Genomic DNA, 26,226 nt, shown 5'->3' on the forward strand with positions numbered 1-26,226 from the left:
TTGATTGTTTCAGTCACTTTTCACATAAAAATGCCAAAAACATGAACTGATTTGATATTTGATATTCTGTCAAAACAAGACATTTAAAGACGTCATCTCCGGCTTTGGGAAATTATAATGGACATGTTTCACTTTTACAATCAGAACAATAAAAGGGAGATTAATTGATAATGAATGTAAGTGTTAGTTGAAGCCCAAGAACGAACAAACATATACAAACAGATTTATTTATTTAGATATAAAAGACAGGTTTTTTTACAGTCTATATACACTGTTCAATGACAATAATAAGAAAATCTCTGAATTGCTACAAAATCAGTGTAAACATTTTTTCTGGTTGTTCATTTTCTCAAAGTGTGATGAGACAGAAAAGAGTGCAGAGAACTTACTGTAAACAATGCACACCTCCCGTTCACTGAATATAACACTGATACAACAAACATGTAAAGGGACAGAAGAGACAATAATAAAAAAAAGGAGATTATGTTACTGTCTTGATTGTTGTTAAGATTACACATATTGAAACGTATTTGTTGGCACCTCTCAGTCCACGAAAGACAAATCACAGACGATACATTTTAGTGCAGTTTTTGTTGGTTTGTGTGTCAGTTTTAAGTCCCTGGAGTCATCCGCACTGATCCATAACACAGACTGTATGTGTAGAATATTTATATACAGTCATTCAGACACTTGGTGGCAGCACTGCTACAGTTTACTGCTCCAGTCTCCTGCACTTCCCTCTTGTGCAGCAGAATGCTAATGAGCAAGAATCATCTATTCAAACGTAATGGTTCCCAACCTTATTTGTCTCGTAACACCTTCAATTGAACCTATTTACGCCCCCCTTACGATTACATTTATCTATAAGTGGAATAGAGTTGAACCGACAAGTGTTACTCTCTTCTAACGATTCAGATTGTTTCATTTGAATTATGGACCGAAAAACAAAAAAAATATATAAAGTTCAGTATGATTTCTGAAATGGAGTGGAGGTGCTGCTGGGTCTTTGTGGTGATCGCATGCAGGTGCTCTTTGGATCCTTCAGGTGTACTCTGCTTATCCAATCTTGTGAAGGGCTCACTGCACAGGTAGAATATGGGCTTAAAAAAGTGTCAAACGTAAGTCTCCTTCAAAATAATCCAAGGCACACTGTGGGGTTTGTGCAAAATCAAAATGCATTTTTGCTCAAACTGTTCTGTGTGCCTTGGATCATTTTGAAGGAGACTTACATTTCATACTTTTTTGAGACCATATTCCACTCACACAACGAGCCCTTCACAAGATTGAATAAGCAGAACTGTGTTGTTTTGTTCTTTGGTTTCTTCTTAATCATAATTCCACCCGAACAGATGTATTTATGGATCTTAGGTTGGGAACCACTACATTATAAAATCCCATTCTGTCAAATAACATTGTTTTAACATTTCCTGGAGGCAGAATTAACCCCACTAGATATCAGTGTCAGGGCCAGAGAGCCAGCTACCTTTCAACAGATCAAACTAGCACATAAAAGCTCATAGCTCATTCTATCCAGATCACAAAGGCTGTGGTCATCTCTGAATAAAAAAAAGTCACCGCTATTCACATTTACAATTTTACCAGATTTCCTCTTAGCCCGCAGCTCTGCCTCAAGTCAATTCTGCTTCTTTTTTTTTAGTACCGTTAAAGCTTCCACTGACATATCTTCTGTCAAGAACACCAATAATTCAGCCAACTTCAGCCTTGAATGAACAGTATACCGTTGTTGTGATTGTCTGATGCATTTTGTCTTCAGGAAAACAAAGTGATTACTGATTCCGTTTTGTTGGTTCCGGGTGGCCCATCATGAGTCCAGGTAGATGGAGTAGATCTGGTTGAGGCAGCGGTCGACGCCTCCTGCCTGGAAGAGGAAGCTGTCGTCTGAGCAGGGAGACATGGAGTAACCGCCGCCCGCCTGACCCTGCAGCTCCTGCAACAAGTCGAACCCTGAGGGGAGGAAAACAGAATCATTTTAAGAATGAACCGTTAATTAGCTTGCTAATTAGCTACCTTACATTGTGTTGCCAATAACACCAACTCCATTTAAAGCAAAGTGAGCAGATAAGAGGAATTCACCAGCAGACCAGAACTACATACAGCCAGTCCGGTTAAGAAAATGTCCGGTTGTCATCATTTTCAGAAAATCTGTAAGTGAAAATGTGGAATGTTTCTATCCACTACTGTCATGTGAATTTTAGGAGTTGGTTCGTCCAGATGAGCAGCTGGTGGCGCTAATACTCCAGTCAGGTGCCATTAAACCACTGTAGAAGAAGAGGCAGCGACGAGATGATGCAATTAAAAGGAGCTCCAGAGAACGGTATGGGGGGAAGAAAATGAAGAAAACATGATAGAAATAAAGTATAAATGTAAGTTTCTTCAGTTAACTTGAGTAATGTTTAAGTCTCCTCATCGCGCCACACAAAGCGTTTGAAGCCATTTTTCGTCTCTTCAGTAGATGTTTAAGTCACATGCTTCACATGCGTCTTGATTTATTCTCCAAGTATGTTTCCATTGTTCTTCCTCGCCTTTTGCTTTTCATCAACCACACTCAGCCAAGTGTAAAAACTGTTTTTGCAGTGTTTTACAGTTTCTTTCCTGAATTTTCATCATTTCTTATGAATTTTAAAAGAATGAGCACAATGACAGTTGGATGAAAAACACCCAGAGAGAGAAGATCACACCCAGCGTACTCTCTCACCACCACCCATCTGGCCAATCACAGCGAAGAAGCACTCTGATTGGAGCGTATGGACGCCTTCGCTCTGCTGTCTTACCTGTAGAGTGAGAGGCGGAGGAGGTTGTGAAGTAACTGGCGGGTTCGAAGCCTCCATCGCTGACTGGTTGAGCAACCTTTCCCTCTCCGTACAGACATCCTTAGAGAAACACAGAGGGAACTTCAAAAGAACAGAAGCACAAAAAAAACCCGATTTGTCCTACCGATGCGTTGAGGCCGCTGATGCCGACACATGTTCTGTAGACGTTGTCCGTACCTTGCTGCTGTGAGAACACTTGTTGGTGGTTGTAGGTTTTGTGGTAGCCCTGCAGCTGGACGTCCACTCGGTCTGACGAGGAGGTCACTGCGCTGACGTTAGCGGACATGAACGACGACGATGGTCCGTTTCTGTTGGCAACACGACACCAGGTAGCTGAGTTATTAAGTACCCCGACATGAACATTTATGTGAGTGTGAAACATGACATATACAACCATGATGAACATTGAAACTTGATTAATTTGTGTTTTAATCGTAGATTCTGTTGCTTCAAATGTGAAAGAACGATCACCATTGCAGCCCTGGACTCACTTTCTGACTCGTTTGAGTGAATTAGATAAAGAACTTTAGAAGGGAATTATTAGTCTTATAACAGGACTCAATCTAAACGAACAGGTTTGACATTTTTGACGTGTTTTTTAAAACTAGGTTTGATTAAAGTTTGACACAAACATCTCGGATCAAATCAAACCCAGAGCAAGTATTCATGCCATTGAATCTGACAGTGTGGCAGCAGCTGTGTTATCACGTAAATACTTAAAACTCTTGTACAAACAGTGCAGTTTATACAAGGAAGCGTTTCCACCTCGAGGGGGGTAATGTAGGCGGTCTTTGTATCCATCGCTACGCTCCAAGAATGTGCTGACTGTGCACAAACACTCTGACTCAACATGGAAACGAATGAGTCAGTGGAGCCAAGTCGACAAGAAGAAAGAGCGAATATCTCTCCAAGGAGATATGTAGCTGAAATCCCCCCCCCATATGGTATTTGAACCCCCCCCCTGTTGGCTCTCAGGCCTGAGAACCCTCCTGGATGATGTACTGGACCGTATTGGTCCCCAGAGAGCCAAATGGCCTTGGTTTCTGCTGGAAGGGTTTTAGTGGGCTTCATAAACAAGCCAGGCCTTGTCAGAGATACTGATGGCTGCTGGCCCAAAGCGCCATCTATATTTTCATCTGAACGGCTATAAAAAAAGGAAATGTTTGGAGATTTCTTTACATATCTATCATTTATCATCCCCAGGTCTCTATATTACCCATTTCCCATGTCAAATGCTATTACGTTTAATTTAACAGCCTCCGTGTTCGGTGGAGAAACACAATAAAAGCCAAAACTAATCAGAAGGACTTTTTGAAACCCAAACTGATATAACTTACAGATGGCTGCGGCTTTCCAATGTAATAAAGACCAGGCTTTGTATAAGATTATGTAAACAAAGTGGGCTTTGATATAGAACGACTGTTGAAATAAATGTGCCGCGATGACTGCGAGCCCCAAGAATTCAACACTTCTCTGGATTCCCCCTTCGGTGGCCCCAGAAACATCGGAGCTGACCTTAACTCTAAACAACCGCGGCTGTTCCACGGCTTACATTCTTGCGACCCTGCAACAACATAGCTGGGATGTCTGAGCCGTGCCGTGCGCGGCCCCGCTGGGACGATCCTGTCGTTTTGTGGCCGGTGTACCCAAAACGTCTCAGATGCATGAGCTTAACAGAGAGCCCATGCCTGAGGGAGCGACTGTCATCGCAACCTCAGGAAACTGTTCCTCTGATCATATTTTACCGGCTAAAGCCCTTCATCATTTTTCTTTTCTTTCCGACTAACTGCAGCCAGCTGCCCTCCTTGTATTTGGAATGAGAAGAATCCTGCTTGCAGAATTTAAACTCATTATGTTTATATGCGCATTGTGTTGTATGCAACGCTTGGCAGCACAGTTGGACTGGATCAGAGGAGATAGATGAGTCGGTTCACTACAAGGTGCCAGCTTGTGCACGCTAAACTGATCTGTTTTCAGGTTTGGCAGAGGAAAGATACCGTGACACAGATTTACCGGATCACAGATGAACACAGATGGAGATTTAATGTGATCTAAGCGCTAGCAATCAAGTACTTAGAGACACTAGAGCACACTTATTGCACGTTAGAGATACGGTAAATACAAAAATGTGTGGACATGTCAAAACATTTCAGTTAAACTGGCTATTTGGATCCGATGCCAGACGGGGCTTCTGCAAAGTAAACTTCATTACTCCTCTTTTCTTCAAATTGTATCATAGTGTTTCTGTGTGAGAGCCATCCCGGTTAGTGTGTCTGTATCTGATGGAGACGCTGCTCCAAAAAGTCAATCCAGCTCTCACCGACCGCAAAACACACCGACGCCGCACATCACAAATACTCGTTGATGGACAAGCCTTTAGCGCGGGGCCTCTGAATCCCTCAAGTATTAAATAATTAAAAGAAGTCGAAATGGCTCGTCTCAGCCAGAGTAAACACGCGCTTGGCTATGAGGTCAGAGCCCGATGCCGCGAAGCGCAGATAATTTACTTTCACGTGTTTAATGTCTCGCTAAGTCATTTGGGGGAAAAAACAAGTGCTTGTCTGGTATTGGCTTTGGCAGGTCGTCGTACTCTGCGGTCACCAGAGGGATTCTATGACATCCTCAGTGTCTATAAAGAGACGTCAATGGACAGATTGTGCAGCGCGTCATGGAAGCTCTGGCTGCAAACTTTAAGGAGATGGAGGCTGAGAGATGCTGCATTAAGGCGAGTACAGTTGTATGTCCTTCAAAACTCAAACAGACACCCAAAGCCGAGCAACAAATTGACGGACTTACAGGTTGACTAAAATATGGCTTTGTTTGGTGAACTCCAACAACTCTAAATTGGTTAGTTTTACCCCAAAACAGGATCTTTTAAAGCCGAGACATCAGGGTGAAATCCTGCTAAAGCTAACAGAGTTGAAGCATCTTGAAAAAGTTCAGTCGTTACACTGTTTATTATAATGTTTTTTAATGAACTTTCAAGGATCCATCACCATAACTTTTTAGGTTTTCCATGGCCTGTTAGAGGTCGTCTCACATTCAGCTAAAATTGAATGCAGTTTTGTTTTTTTAATCATCTTTATGAAGCTCTAGTGTAAGTTCAGTCAGGAACACTATACTCTTGCATGCCCGTAGTTTATTTCTCATACATCTGCCACTCCTCACGCATGCTCACTCATTATTTCCTTGCTGTTATTGTTCGGGGCTGTTGATCATGATATCAGCTGTCCAGATCAGCTGGTCTCTTCTATCCAATAGCACAACGACACAATTACATCGTTGGCCTATCATCTTGCTGCTGACTCTCCTAAATATGATTGTCTCTCTACCTTCAGTACGTTCATGATGCTGTTACGCAACCCTCCACCTCCCCATCTGCGCCCAATCTTCTCAGATTCATCAGCACCATCAGCACCAGTGTCTGGACTCCTCGGGGGGATTTATCTTGCTGCTACTCAGGGCAGACGCCCCTCGATTACAAAGCTCCCTGTTGAGTCCAATCGCCAAAGACTCTGAAGACTTTATCATCACATATGATTTGTTCACAAAAAACAATTATCTTTTCTTATCTGACTTGTCTCTCCTGATTGAAATGCGTTTTATATACATTTGAAAAAGCACAGAATCTTCAACATCATCCTAAACCAACAAAATAATCCTCCAACTTTCAATGATTTCCAAGTCCTGGTATAATGATGATGATATTCTATACTAATACATAATAACAGCATTTTTTGGAATAACAAAACATTTTCACTCACGGTTCACTTACTGGAAAATATTGCAGGGCATGAAGGTCATGGCTGAAAGTTTAAACAACTGGATTAAAAGTTAAAAATAAATCAGACTTTCCAGTAAGTGAACTTTGCGCTAAAAATCTTTTGTCAAACTGCTGCTTCCCCGGTCAATAATAAACCTTCAAGCTAATAGTTTTGAATGTTTTGTTCAAAGAGAACAAACCATCTTAACTCTCCTTTTAACTCCTCTTCCAAGACCTTAAGTCCATTCAAAAACTATGATTCTTGGAAGTACTGGAGAATTTCATGGGAAACTATGTGCATTTTATATGAAGATTTTATATCACTTATTAAATCACAAAAATGTTATTCTGGCCCTTATCAACACTCTTTTTTATTGGATAGACTGCCTTTGTTGTTACTGTTGTGCCAATAAAAGTTACTTTACGGGCAATTCTTCAATGACCAATGATTTGAGGCCATATTGTTCAGAAACTGCTGGCCTGGAGGCCCTCAGCTGTATCATTTCAGTCTCGCGTCTACTTTTATACACGGGCTAGACAAAATTTGTCTCAGTTTACAGTACACATAAGTTCTGTGGCCTGTGACTACCCAATCAGTGCAACCACAAAGCCTTAACTCCATCTCTGGTGATAATGTTTCTGGTTTATTCAAGAATGCACAAGCTCACATCAATCTCCCCGTTTCTGGGCTTGTGCTGCTTCACAGACAAAAGAGGCGAAGAAAAGTCACATCCCGACAGGGTTTTTGATGGCGTCCATGTATCCGAGGTTTGACATAGCGAACGGAGGAAGGGTTAAGCAGTTTTAAAAATGCTTTCGTGCGGACCAGATTTGTGAAATGGATAAAGATTTTGGGGCGAACACCCGGAAAAATACACAGAGGAGAAGAAAACTGTGGTCAGTTTTCCCTATTTTTATCTTTCGTAGAAAATAGCTCTGGATGAAAACTGCCAAATGCAAATGAAATCTCTTTCAGCTCCATTGTATCGGATTGGCAGCAGAAGTCTCTGCAGCAGATAACTCAAATCTTTGCCAGGCACCAGCAGGGGTAAGAGGGAAAATGTGGGGATTCTTTGAGTGATTTGGATGAACTGACCATTTAAGTTTGCCTCTGAAGATCATTACCATAGCAGTCGTAAAATATCCTCTTTTAAAGACATAAAAGCAATATCATTTCAAAATGCATGACAGTGAGAACATACAAATATATATTTTTGACTTTCATAGTTTACCAGCTGCATCTGATGATATGAAAGGTCGTTTGTCTTAACGGTGACTTCACTCTACGAAGCAATAAGACAAGTTCAATAAAAAACATAGGACTTCAAAATGGAAAAAAATAAACTGCGTCTGCTTTGACATTTACTGTTGAGCTGCCCATGAGCAAGGCAAGTAACAAGAAGCAAATGTTTATAACAACAGCATTGCTGAAGAAGCCCATGTGTTCACCGTTTATTTAATAAATAAATAATTGACTTTGGGGCTGCAACACATTTAACTACTTAAATCTGCGTGCATTGATCTCGCACTCACCCCTCTCTCATGCTTCCTGCGCTTGTTAGTGAAGCTATGGGGCTGTTGGCGTCAAAGTTTCCCTCCAGGCCGCGGTACCTGGAGCAGGGGTCTGCTGATGGAGGGAGAAACTCAGAAGTTGCCCTGTTGTGGACGGAGCTGCAGTTTGAATACACACCTGGAGGAGAGACAGATTTATACAAAAAAAATCACTTTACTGAAAACCTAGATTTACGGTTGCTCCTTTTCATAGGTTTCTGCAGCTAAGGTTGGCTTAGATTTACTTATTATTAACAGCAGTTGCAAAAAATGAAACGTACCAGAGCTTCTGAAACTTGGCTAAATCCTGCTTGCACAGTTAGCGGTTCATGTTGTTTGCTAACAACGCAAGAAAGCTAAGGCTACGGCTAATGATTTCTTCATTCTCCATTCCTCTGACACTTTGTTAAAGTGATTCATTTATCAATTAATAGTCTATAAAATGTCAGAAGATAGTTCAAAATGTTTCTAAACGGCTCTTTCAAATCTAAAGAGCTGGAACTCTTTAGATTTGAATTATTACAATTCAGCACTAAAGCTTTTGACAAAACTAGCGGCTAACTGAACTAGCAAGAAACAGAGGCTGTATTTAAAAATGGTTTAGCTTCATTTTGTCAAAAATACAATTATGTTAAACACACAGAGGTGTCGTGGATAATGCTGTGAGAGTAGTTTGACACGTTTCTATGGACAGCTCTGGCTCCCTGCAAAAAAATCAAGACACAAACTCTTCAGGGACACGTTTAAAACCAGGAGGCCAGTGTTAAATACTGAAAACAACGTTTTATGACGACGTTCATTTAAAGTATTAACACAAATACCAGCAGGGCTTTCAACACTTGGCTTTGAGTTTAAGGGCAGCTGATGATGATGATAACATATGTCACCATAAATCCAGCACACACACAGTAATGTACATACGCAGGTATATACATAACAGTCGGAGAGTAACATTTAGCCATTTCTGATAAGGAGCAAGTCCTCTTGGGACTTTTTCAGAATTAAACACTGACATGCTTGTTTCACCCTGAATAAACATAGCTGTTAGTGTTGCCGTTTGAGGCTTTTCCCTCAAGTCTTCTGGGTAAAGCTGCAAGTAGTCTGAAGTAATAGACATGGACAGCTCTCCTGGACACTCTCCCCTCTCTTTTGCCAACTGAGCCTCAGTGTACCTGACAGCTTCTTGATCCCGGTTCAGCCATTGAAAGGGAAAGAAAAAGAGCTTGGCTGGAAAAGCAGGTTTGGAGAAGCTGAGGGACGAGCGGGGAGAGGGCCAACTCGCCCGCAGTCAGTGCCCGGTAATTGGACAAGGTAAACACTGGCATGATGAGCTATCATCGAAGGAATGGGGAGAGGAGGGAGAGGAAAAGGAGCAAATGAGGCCATGGGAGCAAATGAAAGAGACCGCTTAACGGCCCAGGTGTTTGGGCAATTACCCTTTTCTTTGTTTTCGCTCATTTCCACAGAGGTAAACGCAGGTATCCATTTGATTTTGCTACCGTTTCATCTGTGCTTACCTGTGTATTCATCTAAGCTGGGTAAAGGGGAGCCGTTTCCTTGGTGGAGATGCTGCCTCGCCAGACAGTCGCTCAAAACGTCCGATTCCAGCATTGTGTGCACCTGCACCTGTCAGACCAAACACAATTTAACATACACTGGTAAATGATAAATGGTATATTTTGGTGCATTTAGTGTCATGTTTTCATGTTCGTGGGCATATGCGGATGCCTGCCTGCATGTAGGGATGGGATTAATTATTTTAAAGCTGCAGCTTACAGTGTAGTCGTCTTCCAATTGTGTTTTGCTGTTGGGCAACACAGCTCCCATGGAGCCAAACTTTGAAATGATCTACTTCTCTTTTGATTATATACAGTAGAACAATTGAAAACACAGTGAGATTTCTGCAGGCACTTTTCTACTGTTCACTTTTCAGAGAAATTACGCTTGAACCAGATGGCTGGTTCGTGTTTCGTCTTGCGATCCAGCTCCTCGATATCCAGAAATCTTGTTAGGCAATCTTATTCCAAAATGTTCTAACAAAGTTAAGGCAGGACAATTTACTTTATTATCCAGCGGTAACAGGGGATCCCCCAGGACTTTCCAAAACACATTATGGACAGCTCCGGGACCCGCTGAGAAGCTCGCGAAGGACACCCAGGAACCACAAAAGGGGTATGAATAATCTGCGAAAAATGTGCGCCCAAACCAGTGTTTATGAAGATTCAAACTTCAATAGCTGTGACGCATCAGCTCGGGGAAAATGTATAACCGTGAGGACTTTATGAAGTGCATGTTTAATATTTCAAAGTCCTCTTTAGCCCCACAGGGTTTAATGCAGCGCAGGGCGTGTCAGCCATGTCACAACTTACAAGCACACGTGTTTCTGTTTAAACCAAACAAGCCATGGGAATACACACAAAGCCCCAGTGTCACTGGCGGTCCATAGAAAACAAACAAGGCCCAGATAATGCCGAACAATAGGCTCCCTATTCGGACTTCCAGGGAGCGTGTGTAATACTTTGTTTTTCATCCTACTGAATCATAAACATGCTGACTCTCTCCTCCTGCTGCTCTCCATCCCTTTCTCTCAGAAACAAGGGTTCTACACGCACACACAGGGTGCTACCTAGGACCACTGAGGTTCTGCGAAAGGAAGGAAGCATTTCCCTCGTACCTTAACATTAAACGTAATTCTCCAAAGGTGGAACTAACTTCCATGCTGTTTCAATAATTTTGTTGCAGCTATTTTGACTTTTATCAGATGAACCTAAGAGGCGATACAAAAGTAAATACTGTTCTTCTTCCCTCTGTTGAGCGTTGATCTTCACTTCCTTTGCTTTTTCTCTAGTCGACACATAATCGGGATCTCTTGTCTTCTTCATTCATCCTCTCTTACTCACTGCTGTGTGTTCAAACATGATCTGTGATATCTAAAAGTTGTATTTCCAGCTCTAATTATCACTTCTGAGTGTATATTTTTCTCACTCTGTGAGCGTGTTATGATTCTTACCGCTAACATTGTTTATACTTCTGGCATTGTGTGTATCTTAGATTTGAGATATGCTTATGGTTATTGCATATTTGCACTTTTTCATTCTTTGTAAAGCAAAGCAGGACAAATAAAGCTCTATTTAGCTCTATCTTAACTTATCTATATTTATCTAATTATTATTAGTAACACTGCTTCTGCACCTATAATATCAGAGTTTGGGAAATTGATACTGAAGTTGACTATATTTTATACCCATTTATCTTTTTAAATATACTTATATATCTTTTGAATTTGATCATTTTCATAAATAGTCATGAATTGTGGTTTTTAAGTTGAATGTTATTCTTATCATGACAGAAAACATGTATTTTGCATCATTTCAAAACTGCACAGAAACCCAGATTAGTAAAGATTAGGGTTAACCACTAGACAGACAAATACAAAATGAAATTCCAATGAAAGTTAATATAATTTTTGTGCATTTGAGGTCAAGCAGAAAGATGACATGACCGTCAAGTTATAGAGAAATAGTTTCTGAGGGTTTTTTGTGGTAACTAGCTGACCATGTAACCGCAAATCCACTGCTTGAGTCCAGCGGTGGGCCTTAGTTGTATATCATTCTCCTATGTCCCTGTCCAATAAAAGCTTGATAAATGCCACGAAAAGTAATACAAAGTACTTCAGAATAAATGAAAACAGTTTATATAAACCCTTTTATTCATAGCCCTTCCACCACATCTAATATAATATGATATAACCTAATCCATTTTTAGAAACACAGGACGGTTTTATTAAATATGTCGGTGACCAGAGAACTAATCCCATTCTGCGTTCAGCTAAATGTCCAACATGTAAGAACATAGTTGCAGTTGTTACCTTGACCTCCCTCTCCTGAAGGCCTTTGGCTGAATGAGCTTTGACGTGCTTTCGTAACGAGCTGGGATCGGTGTAACGCTTGGTGCATCCTGGGATCTGACAGGCGTACGGCTTCTGTGAACGAACCACGACAAGAAGAGTTGAAGAGGAAAAAGAAAGAAAGAGAGAAAACTATGAGAAAGCAATACTTCAGAGTACTCTAAAGCGTGTTTTCATGTTCCAAAAACACAATCTGACAAATAACATGTCCAAAACATTTCTGTGAATAAAACGCCAAACAACAAAGTAGACCTTGAAATACACAACATTATATGTATTTTTAAGTGTTCATTTGTTTTTGGTATTTTTAGGTTCATCATTGACAAAATCAGTGATGGAAGAAGCACTCAGATCTCTTACTTAAGCAAAAGTACCAATACCACGAAGTGTACAGTAAGTATTCCAAGTAAAAGTCCTTCATTTCAAATCTTACTTTTGTAAAAGTTAAGAAGTATCAAAACACTTTGTTGCCCCCTCCAGTACTCATAATAAATACAAAAATGAGATGATTATTGGGGCAGAAAACGAAAATAAAAAAAATAAAGTTCTGCTTCACTAATGTCAGTAACATTTCCTGAATCTTTGATCATCTCTTTGGGGTTTAAATCATTATTTAAATGTAACTATCTGAAAAGTGGTGAGGGGGGGCAAACTACTGGTTTCATCTTTCACAAACTGTTTTCTTTTTGTAACTAGTAACTATAACTGTCAAATAAATACAGAGGTGTTAAAAAGTACTTGAGAAAAAGTATTTAGTTTCTTTCCACAACTGGACAAAATAGTAGCGACCGAACCCTCGATTATATACTCTACACTTTAAACACTCGTGCAAATACAGGACTTTGTAAACCAGGTCACAACATTCACCACATGATATGGTTTATGGATATGATGTCAAACACAAAGTATAATTGTGTTTACAAATAACAGCACAAGTTAAAATGAGTCATATCCAGATGGTTTATAGATGTGAGACTGTGAACAGTAGTCCTGTGTATGATACACACACACACACAGGATACATGTGGTTCCTTCACATGACATATGTACTCACAGAGAGAGAAAGGACATGAAGATTATGTCAACATTTAACATAACGCACTCCTCAACTGAAAAATGGAGGATATTTACCGTTGGTCTGCCGGCTTTAAGAGAGGAAGAGAGAGAGGAGTTACAGAGGAACAGCTCAGATATATTTCCTCCTGCTCAGCCATATATCAACTTATTCTTTGATGAACTCAACTTTAGATAATCATACCTGCAATCAGTATAAAAATGAAAGACGATGTATTTCAGCAGGTAGTTTCTCGATGGAGTAAACCTTTCATAGCAAAGGTTCAAAAGTCATTTCAAAACTATTACGGTTGTATGCCTCTGCCAAGCGGTACATGTTGCAGTTTTGGTTTCGGTTCATCTTTGAGTCCAGGTGGACGTTTGTGCCAGTTTGGAAGATATCGCGTTCACACGAAAGGAACGGACGGACAAACTGAAAACATGATGCCTTTGGGTCATGGCTGTCGCCAGCGCAGAGGCATAAAGGCATTATAACAAACGTCAAGGAAGATGCTTTGAAATGTGGTTATATTGTAAACAGAACTATTATTGGAAAAAGTTGTTACGTGTCAATGTATTTGCACAATTTAACGTGAAAGCAGTACGTTTCTGTCTTTTGGTTGAGTCGCCTATGTTTGACATTCTCAAAGTTGTACGTTTGGATGAGTATATAAGGCCGTTTCCAGGAACCTAATTCATTACAGATTTGTGTTCCTTTTGTTGGAGTCAATTGAGTTTTCATGAAAACTTCATGAAAGTTATTCATAAAGGTGAATTTTGCGGTTTATTTACCAGAATCTTCAGTTCACAGGTGTTATTACCAAGAACACAATGTTAATTGAATGAACGGTTCTAAAATTCTGAGAGTTGGCAGGTTTTCAAAACAGCACAAATCATGCATTAGGTCAAAAACACAAAGAAGCAGAAGTTGCTTTTTTTTTAAATGAGAAAAAGGATTTGTGAGGAATATAAGAAGAAAAAAAAGAGAAACAAACAGTCAGTATTAATAAAAATAAAACCAAAACTATACTTCTGTTAAAGGGATGAATTGAGCAAACATCTGCAGTGAGGAACTGTAAATGTTTAGCACACTTAAAGGCAGAAATGAATACATTTCAGATGTGAAATGACTCTAACGCAGATCTGGCATCAGAACTACTCCTCTACAGCGCCTGGCATTAAATGCTGCCAAAAATTGAGCGATATCTTGCTCTTATGAAACCGTTTCTGAACAATATTCCCTGGGAGGCGAAAAAGATAATGAAGTGTTGAACCCCACTGCCTTTGTATGCTTAATGAGTGTTTGCATAGTGATTGTCCGCTGCTTAAAACTAGGACATACATTGCTGAATACATATGTGAGTGTGCAATTAGTTGTGTCAAAATTCTAGAAATAAAACTGACGGGTTGGCTGAAACAAAGCTTTTCCGTGTATCGCAGCAATCCAAGATGTTACGACTGAAATGCTTTAACTAACCAAAGTGACGAAGCAGTCGAATTCAAATAGAAAACAACAAAATTCTGTGTTTCATCTGCTGTTTGTCATTTCGCCTCTGATTGGTCTTGTTAATTTCAACATTTACCGATTGATCTTTATCTAGAAAACCAATACAGTCTTTAAAACACTCAAGGTAACAAATCGTGCAGAAACCGGTTTCAGGTTTCTGGTTAAGTGAGCTGTAAATTGTAGTTGAGACACTGCATGCATGAGACTGACCTCATTTTGGAAACAAATATTTCGTAACACACTATTATTTATAACATTAGTAACACAATACAAGATATTCAGTCGAACCTAAATAACTTGTATTGACACCAGTCTTTTCTTGGCTGGTTATACTATATTCAGCAATTATTTACATTCAGACAGTTCTGGGACACATCTGGGGCTCAGTCATGGCGCCAGATGTGTCTGATCCTTGATTTGTGACGCAACTGCGAAGCCGCTATTAGCCAGCGTGAAACCACAAAAAGGAGAAAATAACTTTCTCCTCTTGTTGTAATAACACGGGAGTGCAACGTACAGCTCCATCTCACCCGTGTAATGAGAGATCTGATTTGCTGGATTACTGCTAAGTCCTCGTCGCTTGTCAGCAGGAGTAAAAATAACTGTGGTTTATAGAATAAATCCACAGCAGGTATGCAGTTTCACGATCCCAAAGAATGTTCTGTGCTGTAGGCAGACAGAGGAGGAAAGAGGGGAGCAGTGGCCCTTTAAATTAAAGTGAACCTCTGATTACAAACAAATACTGTATCATAAAGGAGTCTGTGTATGTAAAGCATACAGGAGATTGAGGTTTTATATATTAGATTGCTTCATTTATATGTTAAAGGCAGACATAGATGGCTTTTACATAAATGTTCCTCATGACTTGATATGATGGAAGATCCCTTAACAGATAACTCTGATTAAGCAGTGCGCTCCTAAGAATCGAAGTAGATGCAGCCGAACCAGAGAAGTCTTTTTTTATTCCACACAATTCTTGTCAAAACCTGGCACCTACATTACCCACAATTTAACTCAACCGCTGCCACTAAATCGTCAGAGGAACTCATTACTACAGCTGTCAAAAAATGTATAAAGTACAATATTTGTCTCTGAAATGCAGTGAAGTAGAAGTATAAACCACTATAAAACAGAAATACAAGAACCTAAAACTTATACTTAGCACAGTACTTGAATAAATATACTTACTTTCCACCGCTGGACATAAAAGAACCAAATAGGAAAGAGACACAATACTTGCATGATATTTTTTGGCACCTGGTGCACGACAGGGAGCAATGGCTAGTTTAATTTACAAGTTTGGATTTGGAGCAAGAAGAGTGTTTTCTGTTTTCTCTCAAGTTGCATCAGTGGTGGATTTCATAACTTCTTTTGCCACAGAATCCTTAATTTATCACTCATCGCCCCGCTTCCCTGAACCCCCTGCTGCATTCTCCCATCAGTGTCATCATTTATGGTTTTAATGGTACCTTTTGGATTCGTGTAGATCCCAAGATTTGTTTTTCAAATTCTGCTCGTACCACTTGACCTTTTGTAATGAAGCTGTATTCAGTTGCTGTAACTTGAAATGTTGCCGTTTAACTGAGCTTTCTAAACTCTTTTTCAACTCACCACAAAGCAAATATAAAGGAAAAAAAACGAATAGAAATTGGCTCCTATGCAGCGTTTCATGGTTTATTTAATTGACTGTATTTTCTTTATGCACTGAAGATGTAATTTAATAGAAACATTTATTACAGTGGTCTTAACCAGGTGAACAAGACACACATTTAATCTGTCTCTCAGTAGATGGAACAGACAGAAAACTCTGTTCACTGGTTTCATATTTTAAATACACTTGCATGCTCGAATAAGAAGCTTTTTAGAAGAAGAGCGTAATCTTTAAGACGTGTGGTGGGTGGCTGCGTGTTACTGACCGTGTCCAGATGTGTGCGCTGGTGTTTGGCCCGGTCGCTGGAGTTGCTGAAGGCCTTGAGGCAGCCGGGATGCTGGCAGATGTACGGTTTCTCTCCTGTGTGGCTCCTCAGGTGGATCTTCAGGTTCTCCAGACGTGAGAACGCCTTGGAGCAGCCCTCAAACTGACAAGGAAAATACAAACAAACCTGACACAACTACCAATTGAGGAGAGTGACATATAATATAATGTAATAAAAAAGAGGTCATCTTGGATTAGAGTAAGAGTTAAAGGCAGCTTTAATGTTAAGCTAGGTCAGGGGTAAAGAATGGTGTCATGGGGCCCAGTAGAATAAAACCTAATGATGGTCAACACTGGGCCTCCATAGGGATGCTCACGCAACATTTGGCACATTTTACTGTGTATTCAGAACTAAGTTTGATGCATATTTTATGTATAGTGATGAATAGGGGCAAAACACAAGGCAGTTTGAACTTCATTGGGCCTTTTAAGTATTTTACATTCATATATCTACGTGTATAAATCCTCGATTAAACTCGATTCCGTTAACAAAACGGAGTTAAATTAAATTTTGAAACTTTTATCCTCTTCTACAAATCATAGACAAATCCCATCTGCACCTTTTAAAAGTAGGTTGGCCTGTAACTACACATCATAAAAATCACTTCCCCACATCCCAGATGAGTGATGCTGAAGTCTGATCCAACAAAAAGAACTAGCAAAGTGGTGATATATCACACTACAAATTCATACGTTTTGGGTTGTTGAATCATAAACTTCAGGTAATGGGCTTTTTCCCAAGAAGCAAATTGGAACAGAACTACACAAACACAAACACACACACACACACACACACACACACACACACACACACACACACACACACACACACACACACACACACACACACACACACACACACACAGACTCCAGACGGTGGTAAAAACGTTTCTGTTGGATTGGAGCCAAACAAGAAGTAAATATCAGAGTCAGCAGCTTTATACCTTTACAGAAACTGTGTCACATTCAATCTCACAGACTTAAAATTTACAAATGTGTTCATTTCTGGCATGCAAGTCAAAGTTTGAATGGATATATTTCTCATGTTCTGATCTAAACCTGCTGGAGCACCAACATTGAGTTAGCGAGAACGTTCAGACGATAACAGGAGAGAATTTTCAAAAAATGTCAACGATTCCAAAGTTTCTGAATTCACTTTATGTGGTAAAATCAACACATTTAGAATGTTTTCAATGTGTTTTCACTTGTCATTTAGGATGAAAATAATAAGTGTCATCTACTAACAAAGAGGATGATAGATGCAAAATAGTGTGTTTTCAAAAAGGATTAATACTGTTTTGCAATGAGATCCTGGTTCTAATACTAAAACCAAAATACAAGAATTAAGTGTTTCATCCTTTGGAGGAAAATATGGAAACGTTTTTTCTACCCAATAATCATTCCAGTGGTTTTATTAGGTCTCGCTAATGAGTCAGTAAATGTCAGTCACCTCGTTTACTTTAATAAGTCCGTGTATAAAAAGCACTACATCATGGTCAAATTAATCCAAGACTTGAAATTGTCTTGACAAACAACTAAAATAACAAAAACAGAAATTAAAAGCAACCCATAAAAAAACAGACCAGTGAATGAAATATATAAAAGTTGGACACGTTACGTGAACTGTGCTGACAAACACTTCGGTTTTGCGTTTTTTGAAAGGAGAAAAGATTTAATGCTGCTTCATTCTGGCTTGTCAATTTACCCCGTGGCTCTGGTAGTAAAAACATTACTTTTTTTTTTTAAATCAAACAAATGTCACCCCACCCTCATATACATGGCTCCAAAACAGAAACAGATTTATGAAGTCTTTGAGGGAGTAGAAATATGAGCACAGTTTTATCTAAGTTTTGTGACGTTTCTTTTATTTCTACAATAAAATTGGGAGATAAAAACAAATTCTAGGAAAATCAAGGAAACTGTACATTAATCTCAACTGTCTGACGTTTAAAGAGGTTCAGGTTTATCTTGCAATTTTTTAATTTAGTTTATTCCTTAAATATTCTTTCCTCCTTTTCATGTTTAACATGTTAATATATTAAAATATTTGATTATTGAATGTATGTAATATTCAACAGCATGAAAAGACCAAACCAACAATGTGTTAGTCCATTTGTCAGTACTTTCTGACTTCCTGTCTGAGCTTCCAGCCCATTGGCTCCTACTGACAACATACTTTTATGTTTTGGGTTTTAAACGGCTCACAAATACATAGTTTCCTTTTTATATTTATTTAAAGATTCAGTCATTTACTTAAACAGGTGGGCACTGTAGTCTTTAGCAAACAATACTCAAAACAAGAGAAAATATTGCATTTGTTGGGGACCATTTTCAGCTGCGGATCAATAAAATACAAATCAGTTTTATGATAGGTTTATTGAAAGACCATTGTTTGGGTTAAAATGACTTCTTTAAGTGTATGGGAGCTTCCTAGTCATGGTGACAATAATGGCTAAGGTTAGGGGACGATCTGGTCACGCTTTAAAAAACTAAACGAGGGCCGTTGATTGGAAACAGGAAACAAACAGCAGCCTCTCGTGTAAAAGGCAAACATTTTGTTGACCCATCCATCCACCCCGACATTCCTCCTCTTTGGCGATGATAGACAACGTCATCTGACTTCCTCCTTTGCACCCATTATAATAATTGTTGCTCGAGGGTTTTGTCACTTGAACGTAAACACATGTTGTTGTGGGACACTTAAAAGATTGATGCCGTCATCTGTCTTTGGAGGACAGTCTTGGTGATGTATGACTGACTCATAATTAACTTTAGTGCCCATGTTCATTATAATAAAAGAAACATGTCAGCCGGCTCAACGCTGTGCCTAAGTGATGTGCTTTCAATGATTGTTTTTAGGCAACAATGGAGCTCTATGGCACAGAGCAATAAGATATCCATCATGTTTGACTTAGATAATCCTAGTTAGTAAGATCATAGTCGGTTTTGGTCTTTAAATGGGATTTGTTAACAGTAATATCACAAAACGTACCCTTTAAATGTATCTACACGTGAATGTCACTTCATTACCATTGACTATGACTGATTACTCTACCACAGTGGATCTAAAAACACTTAGGCAGCTTGTGTTTACAGCCTGAGTAACACCTGTCTGATCTGAGACTTGACATAACGAGCTGGTAAATGAGGCTGAATTCATTAAAACACACTGACTACATTCATATGAGAGATTCATTTTTCCATTGCTGCACTAGGAATGACTTAATTTACATGTTTTGGCCTGAGCGCTTACTGAAAATAAAATGACGTTATTCACGTCGTGAAGTGTGACTGACTTTTTTTTGTGTGTGTTGATGTTGATTTAACTTTATTAATGTGTGTGCAGGCGACTCTCCACAGTAATGTATTTACAAGCTGGCAGCAGATTAGGTCCTTCAATGAGGAAGCGTGTACCTGAGTGAAGATTTCTGAATGAATTATTAATCGGAGTCTCAGGTTGATGACAGCGAAGGAGTCGCCGGGGAACAACGGAGAGAGTTACTCACTTCTCTGGGATTCGGAGCGGAACGTGTTCAAGCTGCAAAAGTTGTGTTTCACAAAAACACTGACGACGGACTCCGTGCTTGGGCTCAAAGGCCACTGTTGTGATGGTCAATGCAGAAACCTCACAGTCTCGGTCTCCTCATGAACTGAACCTGGTCTGGTTTTGTCTTCATCTTTGTCGCAGTTTTTGTCATTATAAGATTTATAGTCCATCACCCCTATAAACAGCCTGCACGTTTCACAAAACAAGCTGCTCAGACAGATGGAAAGGCAGGAAATGTTTAAAGAGTTTCCTCTGTGGGAACAAACTTCACAAACTAAAATATCACATGCTATTTAAAATTATGATCCATTAGATTTTGTTTCAAACCCAATTATTGATAATATTTATGGTCGGCACTGTCACGTATGAATGAGAAAAGCTGCAAACTCTCACGTTTGAGAAGCTGCAACTGGAGAATATTTAACATATTTGCTTTATAAATAAATGAAATGTCAATATGTGTCTGTCAATAATCGAAATTCATTCATAGATTAATTTTCTGTCAATCAACTAATTTATAATTTGACTAGTGGTTACAACTCTACAGTAAACCACATTGTGGTTGCTCAAGAACAAACTATTACTGACCATGTGAGTTTCACATATGTTCTTCCAATATATGTTTCTGCTTCGCAATTGTTTTGTTGCCCCGAGAATTCTGGGACTTGCTTAACCGCACTTGCGGTTACCTGTGATCCCAGGTTAAACCAAACCAACCGGGACGGAAGGATTAAAACTTTGTGTGCACGTTTCAGAAGGACGAGAAACTTCAAAAAGGCGGGAAAGAGCTTTCTCTGTGGGAACATGGTTCCGACAGGAATGAGTGATTTATCAGTTTATTGCATTCCTACTTAGTAACTATAAATTATTTGCGTTTGTCAGAATAACCACATGGTAATTGGCAGGTTTTTGGATGCTCAGTGCAACAGACACAACCTCCATTCATTCAACACTGCCACGTTTCTTCCTCTGGCATGCATGAGTAAGGGAAACCTGTCGTGAGGGGAGGAAACCGTTTGATCATCTCTCTGTCTAACAGACTCTTGATCAACGGCAGCACAGTCCGAGAGTCGAGACGCACTGTAAGCAAATTAATGCCTCTCAAACCCACTTAAACCTCTAAGCGGCCCATCGGAAGGCAACACAAAGTCGGACGGGATGAGATTTGTTTTGACTGACTGGAAATGGTAGCAGCATGTGTTGGTGGCGCTAAGCTGCAGAGGTTGCCAGTTGGATTTCCTACATTTTTGGATAAATCGCGGATGAAATAAATGAATGGGTTATGGTCAATCGAAAAAAGTCTGGAATTTGTAAATAGATTTTATGAAGGTGTAAGGAATGCGTGTGATGCCACTCCCATGCTTGCAATTTGCATGTGTGTTGGTGTGTATTGGCTCTACTGCATCTCGTGGTCAGGGAAGCTTTCAAGTCATTGAAAATAGGTTTAGTTGCACCTCTGAAAATTAATTAGGTATCGTGAGTACGTTGCATTGAGGGTCTCCTGATGGAGGTATTGGTATGTGACTGTTGAACATCATTGATAAATATTTAATGTTTCTTTCTCACACAAACACGACATTTTGACTGTGTTGGAAATATATGAATGGGATTCTTTTTCTTTTAAGTCACCGCATGCCTCTTGAAGCTGTTCAATGGGCAGCAGTAGAAAGCTGTCCTTGTACTGAACAAGCATGACTTGTTTTTATGTGATTACAATTAGAACGTTATGTTTGTCTTCTCATAAAGAAATAATAAAAATCTGTTTATCGTGATCGCCCAGACAAAAGCAAACCGACTCACCATGCATTTATTGGGTTTCTCTCCAGAGTGGACCCTCATGTGGATGAGCAGCTTGTAGCGGGCGTTGAAGGGTTTGTGGCGTCGCACGCAGCCGGCCCAGAAACAGGAGAACTCTTCCCCTTTGCGCTGGTCGATGTGCACCTTCTCGATGTGCCTCACCAGCTCCTCCTGACAGCTGTAAGTGGCACTGCAGTCGATCCAGTGACATGGCTGGTCCTGCTGGTCCACGTTGGGGTCCTGGCCTACGGGTCCATTGAAACTCGGGAAATGATGTGGGGTGCCGTCCTGACATTGGATGGGATGGCCCGCGTGGAACAGCTCCACCTGCTGGTTGTTCACTTGAAACGGTTCCCTCTTACAAGGCGAGAAATCGTCCGCAGGCTCCTGTTTTATGGAGTGATACTCCTCCTGCATCTTTATTTGAAGATGAGGAGTTTTGTTGCCGCCAGGTGCATCAGACAGAGGCAAGGAAGATGCAAAAAATAAAGATGACGAGGAGGCGGAAGAGGAAAGAGAGGAAGGTGGGGAGCCGAAAGGAGGAGATGTGGCACAGCTGGTGAGCATATAGGATACAGGGAGGGAGGGCTGTGGGTAACAACTGAACCTCTGAGTGTTGCTTTTAGGATCCGTGTGCGCTGTGACGGCAAAGTCCTCCACAGTCTTTTCTATGTGAGATCCAGCTGTCTTACAGCTGAGCAGGGAGGTGAGATCACGGCCCAGCGAGGACAGGGACAGGGAAGTCCTTGGAAGACAGCACATGCCCAGACCGCCTGAGTGTATCGAGGGCTGACGGAAGCCACCAGAAGACAGCGGCGCCTGAGGGTCCTCGGCATCCTCAAACACACTTCCAAAACCAGGAAGAGTCAGCTGGACGTCTGGAGGCCCGAGGTCAGGGGGCCACATCTTGGCCCCCCTCCTCTCGTTGACTTCCACCAAGAGATCCTTTCAGTAGAATCAGTGATGCTGAAACTTTAGGAATCCATTGGAAGTGAAGCCATCGACAGCGTTTTTTCAGTTCTCAAATGTAATCAGATTAGGTTCATTTCCAGCGGTTGGCATTGTCTCATTCAGCATGTGTAATCTCCTGTCATTTGTTCCAAACTGCTGCGTGGTCAGTCGTCATCTCTCGAGCTGCACTGTGGGAGACACAAACCAAACCCAGATGAGTCATCTTAAAAAGACAAACAATCAGATACAAAACACTTTCTGAAACACGTCACATTACAGCTTTGACAACCAGCGGGTGAAGAAGTAAATAGATCCTTTGCTTAAGTAAATTTACCAATTACAGTCCTGAGGTCAAAATCAAGTATTATCAACAAAGTGTACTTAGAAATGGCTCCTGTGGCCGCTGTAGCTATTCAAGGTGAAGTTCAGTCCAGCGGTTCCCAACCTAGGTGTCAAGATAAACTGAGGAGAAAAAACAATACACAATTCTGTATTCATCTTTAGGACTTTTTTATTATCTTTGCTTTTCTGGGGAGGTAAAATAAAAACAGTTATTAAAATGAAACCACGTGGGAAAACATGACGAAACAAGATAACAGTGCATCATGTTTTTTTAATTCATCATATGTTTTATACGCAAGATATATTCAACTATACCCAACAGTAAATAAAATACTTAAAATCACCTCCACCAACAGTAGGCTGCAAATACTGATTGTTTTTATTGACGATTAATCGGACGATTAGTTGTTTGGTCACACACTGTCTGAAAATAGTGAAAAATGTCGATCAGTGTTTTCCTTAAATGTCTTGTTTTGTCCACAACTCAAAGATATTAACTTTACTGTCAGAGAGTAAAGAAACAAGAACATATTCACATTTAAGAAGCTTTTTTTACTAAGTAAAGGATCCAAGTATTTCTTCCAGCCTCTGGAGCAACAAAAGGCTTTGTACAACTCTTTTTACATATCCAGTAGTACTCCCCACTAGCCTGTAAACAGTGTGATGTTTAAAATACCCCTTTAAGTACAGGACTTGAGTAAATGTACATTATACATTCCACCACTCACATAGAATTTTTTTTTTTATTGCGATGTTGTAAAGCTATGACTCAGCTGGCACGACTACTTGCCATCCCATTCTAAGGGTTGAAACCCAAGACCCAAAATGTGCCACACTCTGAAAGTTATTCCCTCATTTCCAGCCATTGGCACCTCTGCGTTCAGTCATTAACAACAAGTGGACCAAGGTGACCAGCAGAGACGGTCCCAGATGAAGTAAAACCAAAACAAACAGCGTGTCCGACCTTCTTGTCAGCAGGCTTCAATCAAACAGCTCTGAGTGCGACGCTGAAGCGAGTGTATATTTGGTTTCCTTTGAGCTGCTGTAACAGTCGGGGCTGATTCATTACAGCGGGCATTAAGGCCACCCTTGCAGCAAACAGCCAGTCGTTGTGTGGCAGCCGATTGCCTGGAACCTGGTCCAGATGCTTGTTAACAGAAGACGAGTAATGGACCACATCTCGGTGCTAGCTAGTCCTGCAGGACAGAGAAGCTGGAAAATAGCAGGTCAAACAGAAGCTCCCCACACCCCTGTCACACATACAGTAGCTCCACTGTGCAAGAGTCCTTGAGTGTTTATTGAAAAATACTTAATTTCCACTGTTTTCTGCCATCTGCCAGATATTGAAGATCATCATTTTCAACAGATTCCCTGCCACGTGCAATTAGTCATCGGAAAGATTCAATGGGATCGTTATTTTACGAGCCAGAAACCGACACAGTTAAGATGATGAGTAAGATCACTTCTGTAGTCATATTAGCTGACGAAGGAGTCACTAAGTGTAGGTTCATGCCCAAAGTTTCCTGGTATCGTCTGGTTTACAGTTTTATGACTCTTCCCGTAAACCCCCCCCCACACACACACACACACACACCCACACACACCAGAGACGTGTAGCAGAGCAGCCATGGGAACTGTGGCTGAATCTTAATTAGAGAGGTTGCGATGTGTCAACAAGTTGAACAGGGTTAATGAGTCTTGTGCAGCAGAAGTGGTATATTTGAAGCATGATCATTGCAACCTAGTACCTGTTGTCAAAACCAATATTAAGAGTTTTGAGGGCAAACCGTGGGATTTCAGATGCAAACAAAGCACTAGATTCACAACAATACATCTGATAAGTAATCTCTTACTAGAGCTTTTTTTTTAGCATCAAACCAGGACACATGTAAACATCGACTCCAACAAAGTGAAATCCAGCAGCAAATATAGCAAAAAGGGGATTTTATTTTAGCATTGTCTGTACACAAAGAACTCTGGTGCTAATCCAGAAAGACGAGTCAGACAGTAAAACTAAGAAAAGTGTCCCACAAAGCCTCAGCGAGCCAGCAAACTATATAAAATAGCAGGCTCATCTCATGTGGTGTTCTTTTAAAGACTCACTTGCTGAGGTTAGCTAAACACAGCTGTGGCATTTTAGGACAAGCAAATGTGTACTTGTCTCAACAATAAGCACTTTGGTTCTGGAATTACAAACTTTTTTTTGTGCTTTTTGGTTTCAGCGAAACATGGGAAAAAGATCCTTATTGAAGTGAGAGATGTGAATACACAGAGTAAACAAAATCCAGTTTCCTAATCCTTCTTACGTAATCTTTAATGGTGTTACAGAGGCATCGAAGTGGATTTGCAGTTACAGACTATTATTATCTCATTATTTGTGCAAAGCCGAGAACTATCAGTTCATCAGATGCATGTGAACGTATCAGGGAAAACCAGTTCTTTTTATTCTTTTATTTTTGTTTTTTAACTTCTCCTAACTAAGACCAAATGTTTGCCAGTTCACAAGAGAACTTTTTATGGATAGTGGAAAATTATTGTCAGTCTGACCACAGAACAGCCGGTCACTCCTGCTACCACCCTGCTTTTAAAGCTGTACTAATCAATATTTTGATATTAGCAATGGATGAAATGAATATGTATAATGTGAAAGGTGTTGCTCGTAGTAAAAAATGTGTTAGTAGCTTGTTTCGCTGCCCGCAAATGGCCCCAAAGAAATGACAATGCCTCTGCACCTCGGTAGCTCGCAGTCTGAAAACTGTCTTTCATCACCAAAAGGGCCAATTGCACTCAGCTGCAAAACTTTATTGCCGTGTTTGCGCTGTAATATCATCAGCAGAGAACATCTTTTGTGAATTGGAGCTTGAGACAGGGCAGTTAGTGATTGCAAGCGATGCGTAATTCATGGTGCTATCCACTGCTGCAGTCCATTCTTCACCCATCAGTCTTTAATGTATGTACAGTAATCAGACATGTCTTTGTATGTATGCATGAGTACATGTACA

At 40.3% G+C, this 26,226-nt stretch overlaps 1 protein-coding gene across 1 annotated transcript; it reads right to left on the reverse strand.

The window, feature by feature from the left end:
- Window positions 1–338: 338 nt before the first annotated feature.
- On the reverse strand, window positions 339–22,963 carry glis1a (GLIS family zinc finger 1a). Its single transcript, XM_079173551.1, has 8 exons — window positions 21,935–22,963; window positions 16,529–16,690; window positions 12,014–12,127; window positions 9,663–9,771; window positions 8,128–8,284; window positions 3,009–3,139; window positions 2,793–2,891; window positions 339–1,965 (listed from the first exon to the last, which is right to left on the reverse strand). Exons 1-8 carry the CDS (start codon window positions 22,835–22,837, stop codon window positions 1,823–1,825), a joined length of 1,818 nt encoding a protein of 605 aa, XP_079029677.1. The 5' UTR covers window positions 22,838–22,963; the 3' UTR covers window positions 339–1,822.
- Between the last annotated feature and the right edge of the window lie 3,263 nt (window positions 22,964–26,226).

The sequence above is a fragment of the Pholis gunnellus genome, assembly GCF_910591455.1.
Source record: "Pholis gunnellus genome assembly, chromosome: 14".
Classification (NCBI taxonomy): Eukaryota; Metazoa; Chordata; class Actinopteri; order Perciformes; family Pholidae; genus Pholis; species Pholis gunnellus.

Bases quoted from the DNA above. Each gene is read 5' to 3' on its own strand.
- glis1a (XM_079173551.1), bottom strand. From the start codon at position 22,837: ATGTGGCCCCCTGACCTCGGGCCTCCAGACGTCCAGCTGACTCTTCCT. The intron at 16,691-21,934 runs GTGAGTCGGTTT...TTTCCTTGTCAG, and splicing joins AGAAACCCAATAAATGCATG to TTTGAGGGCTGCTCCAAGGC. The intron at 9,772-12,013 runs GTAACAACTGCA...TTGGTCTGACAG, and splicing joins TTCAGGAGAGGGAGGTCAAG to GTGCAGGTGCACACAATGCT.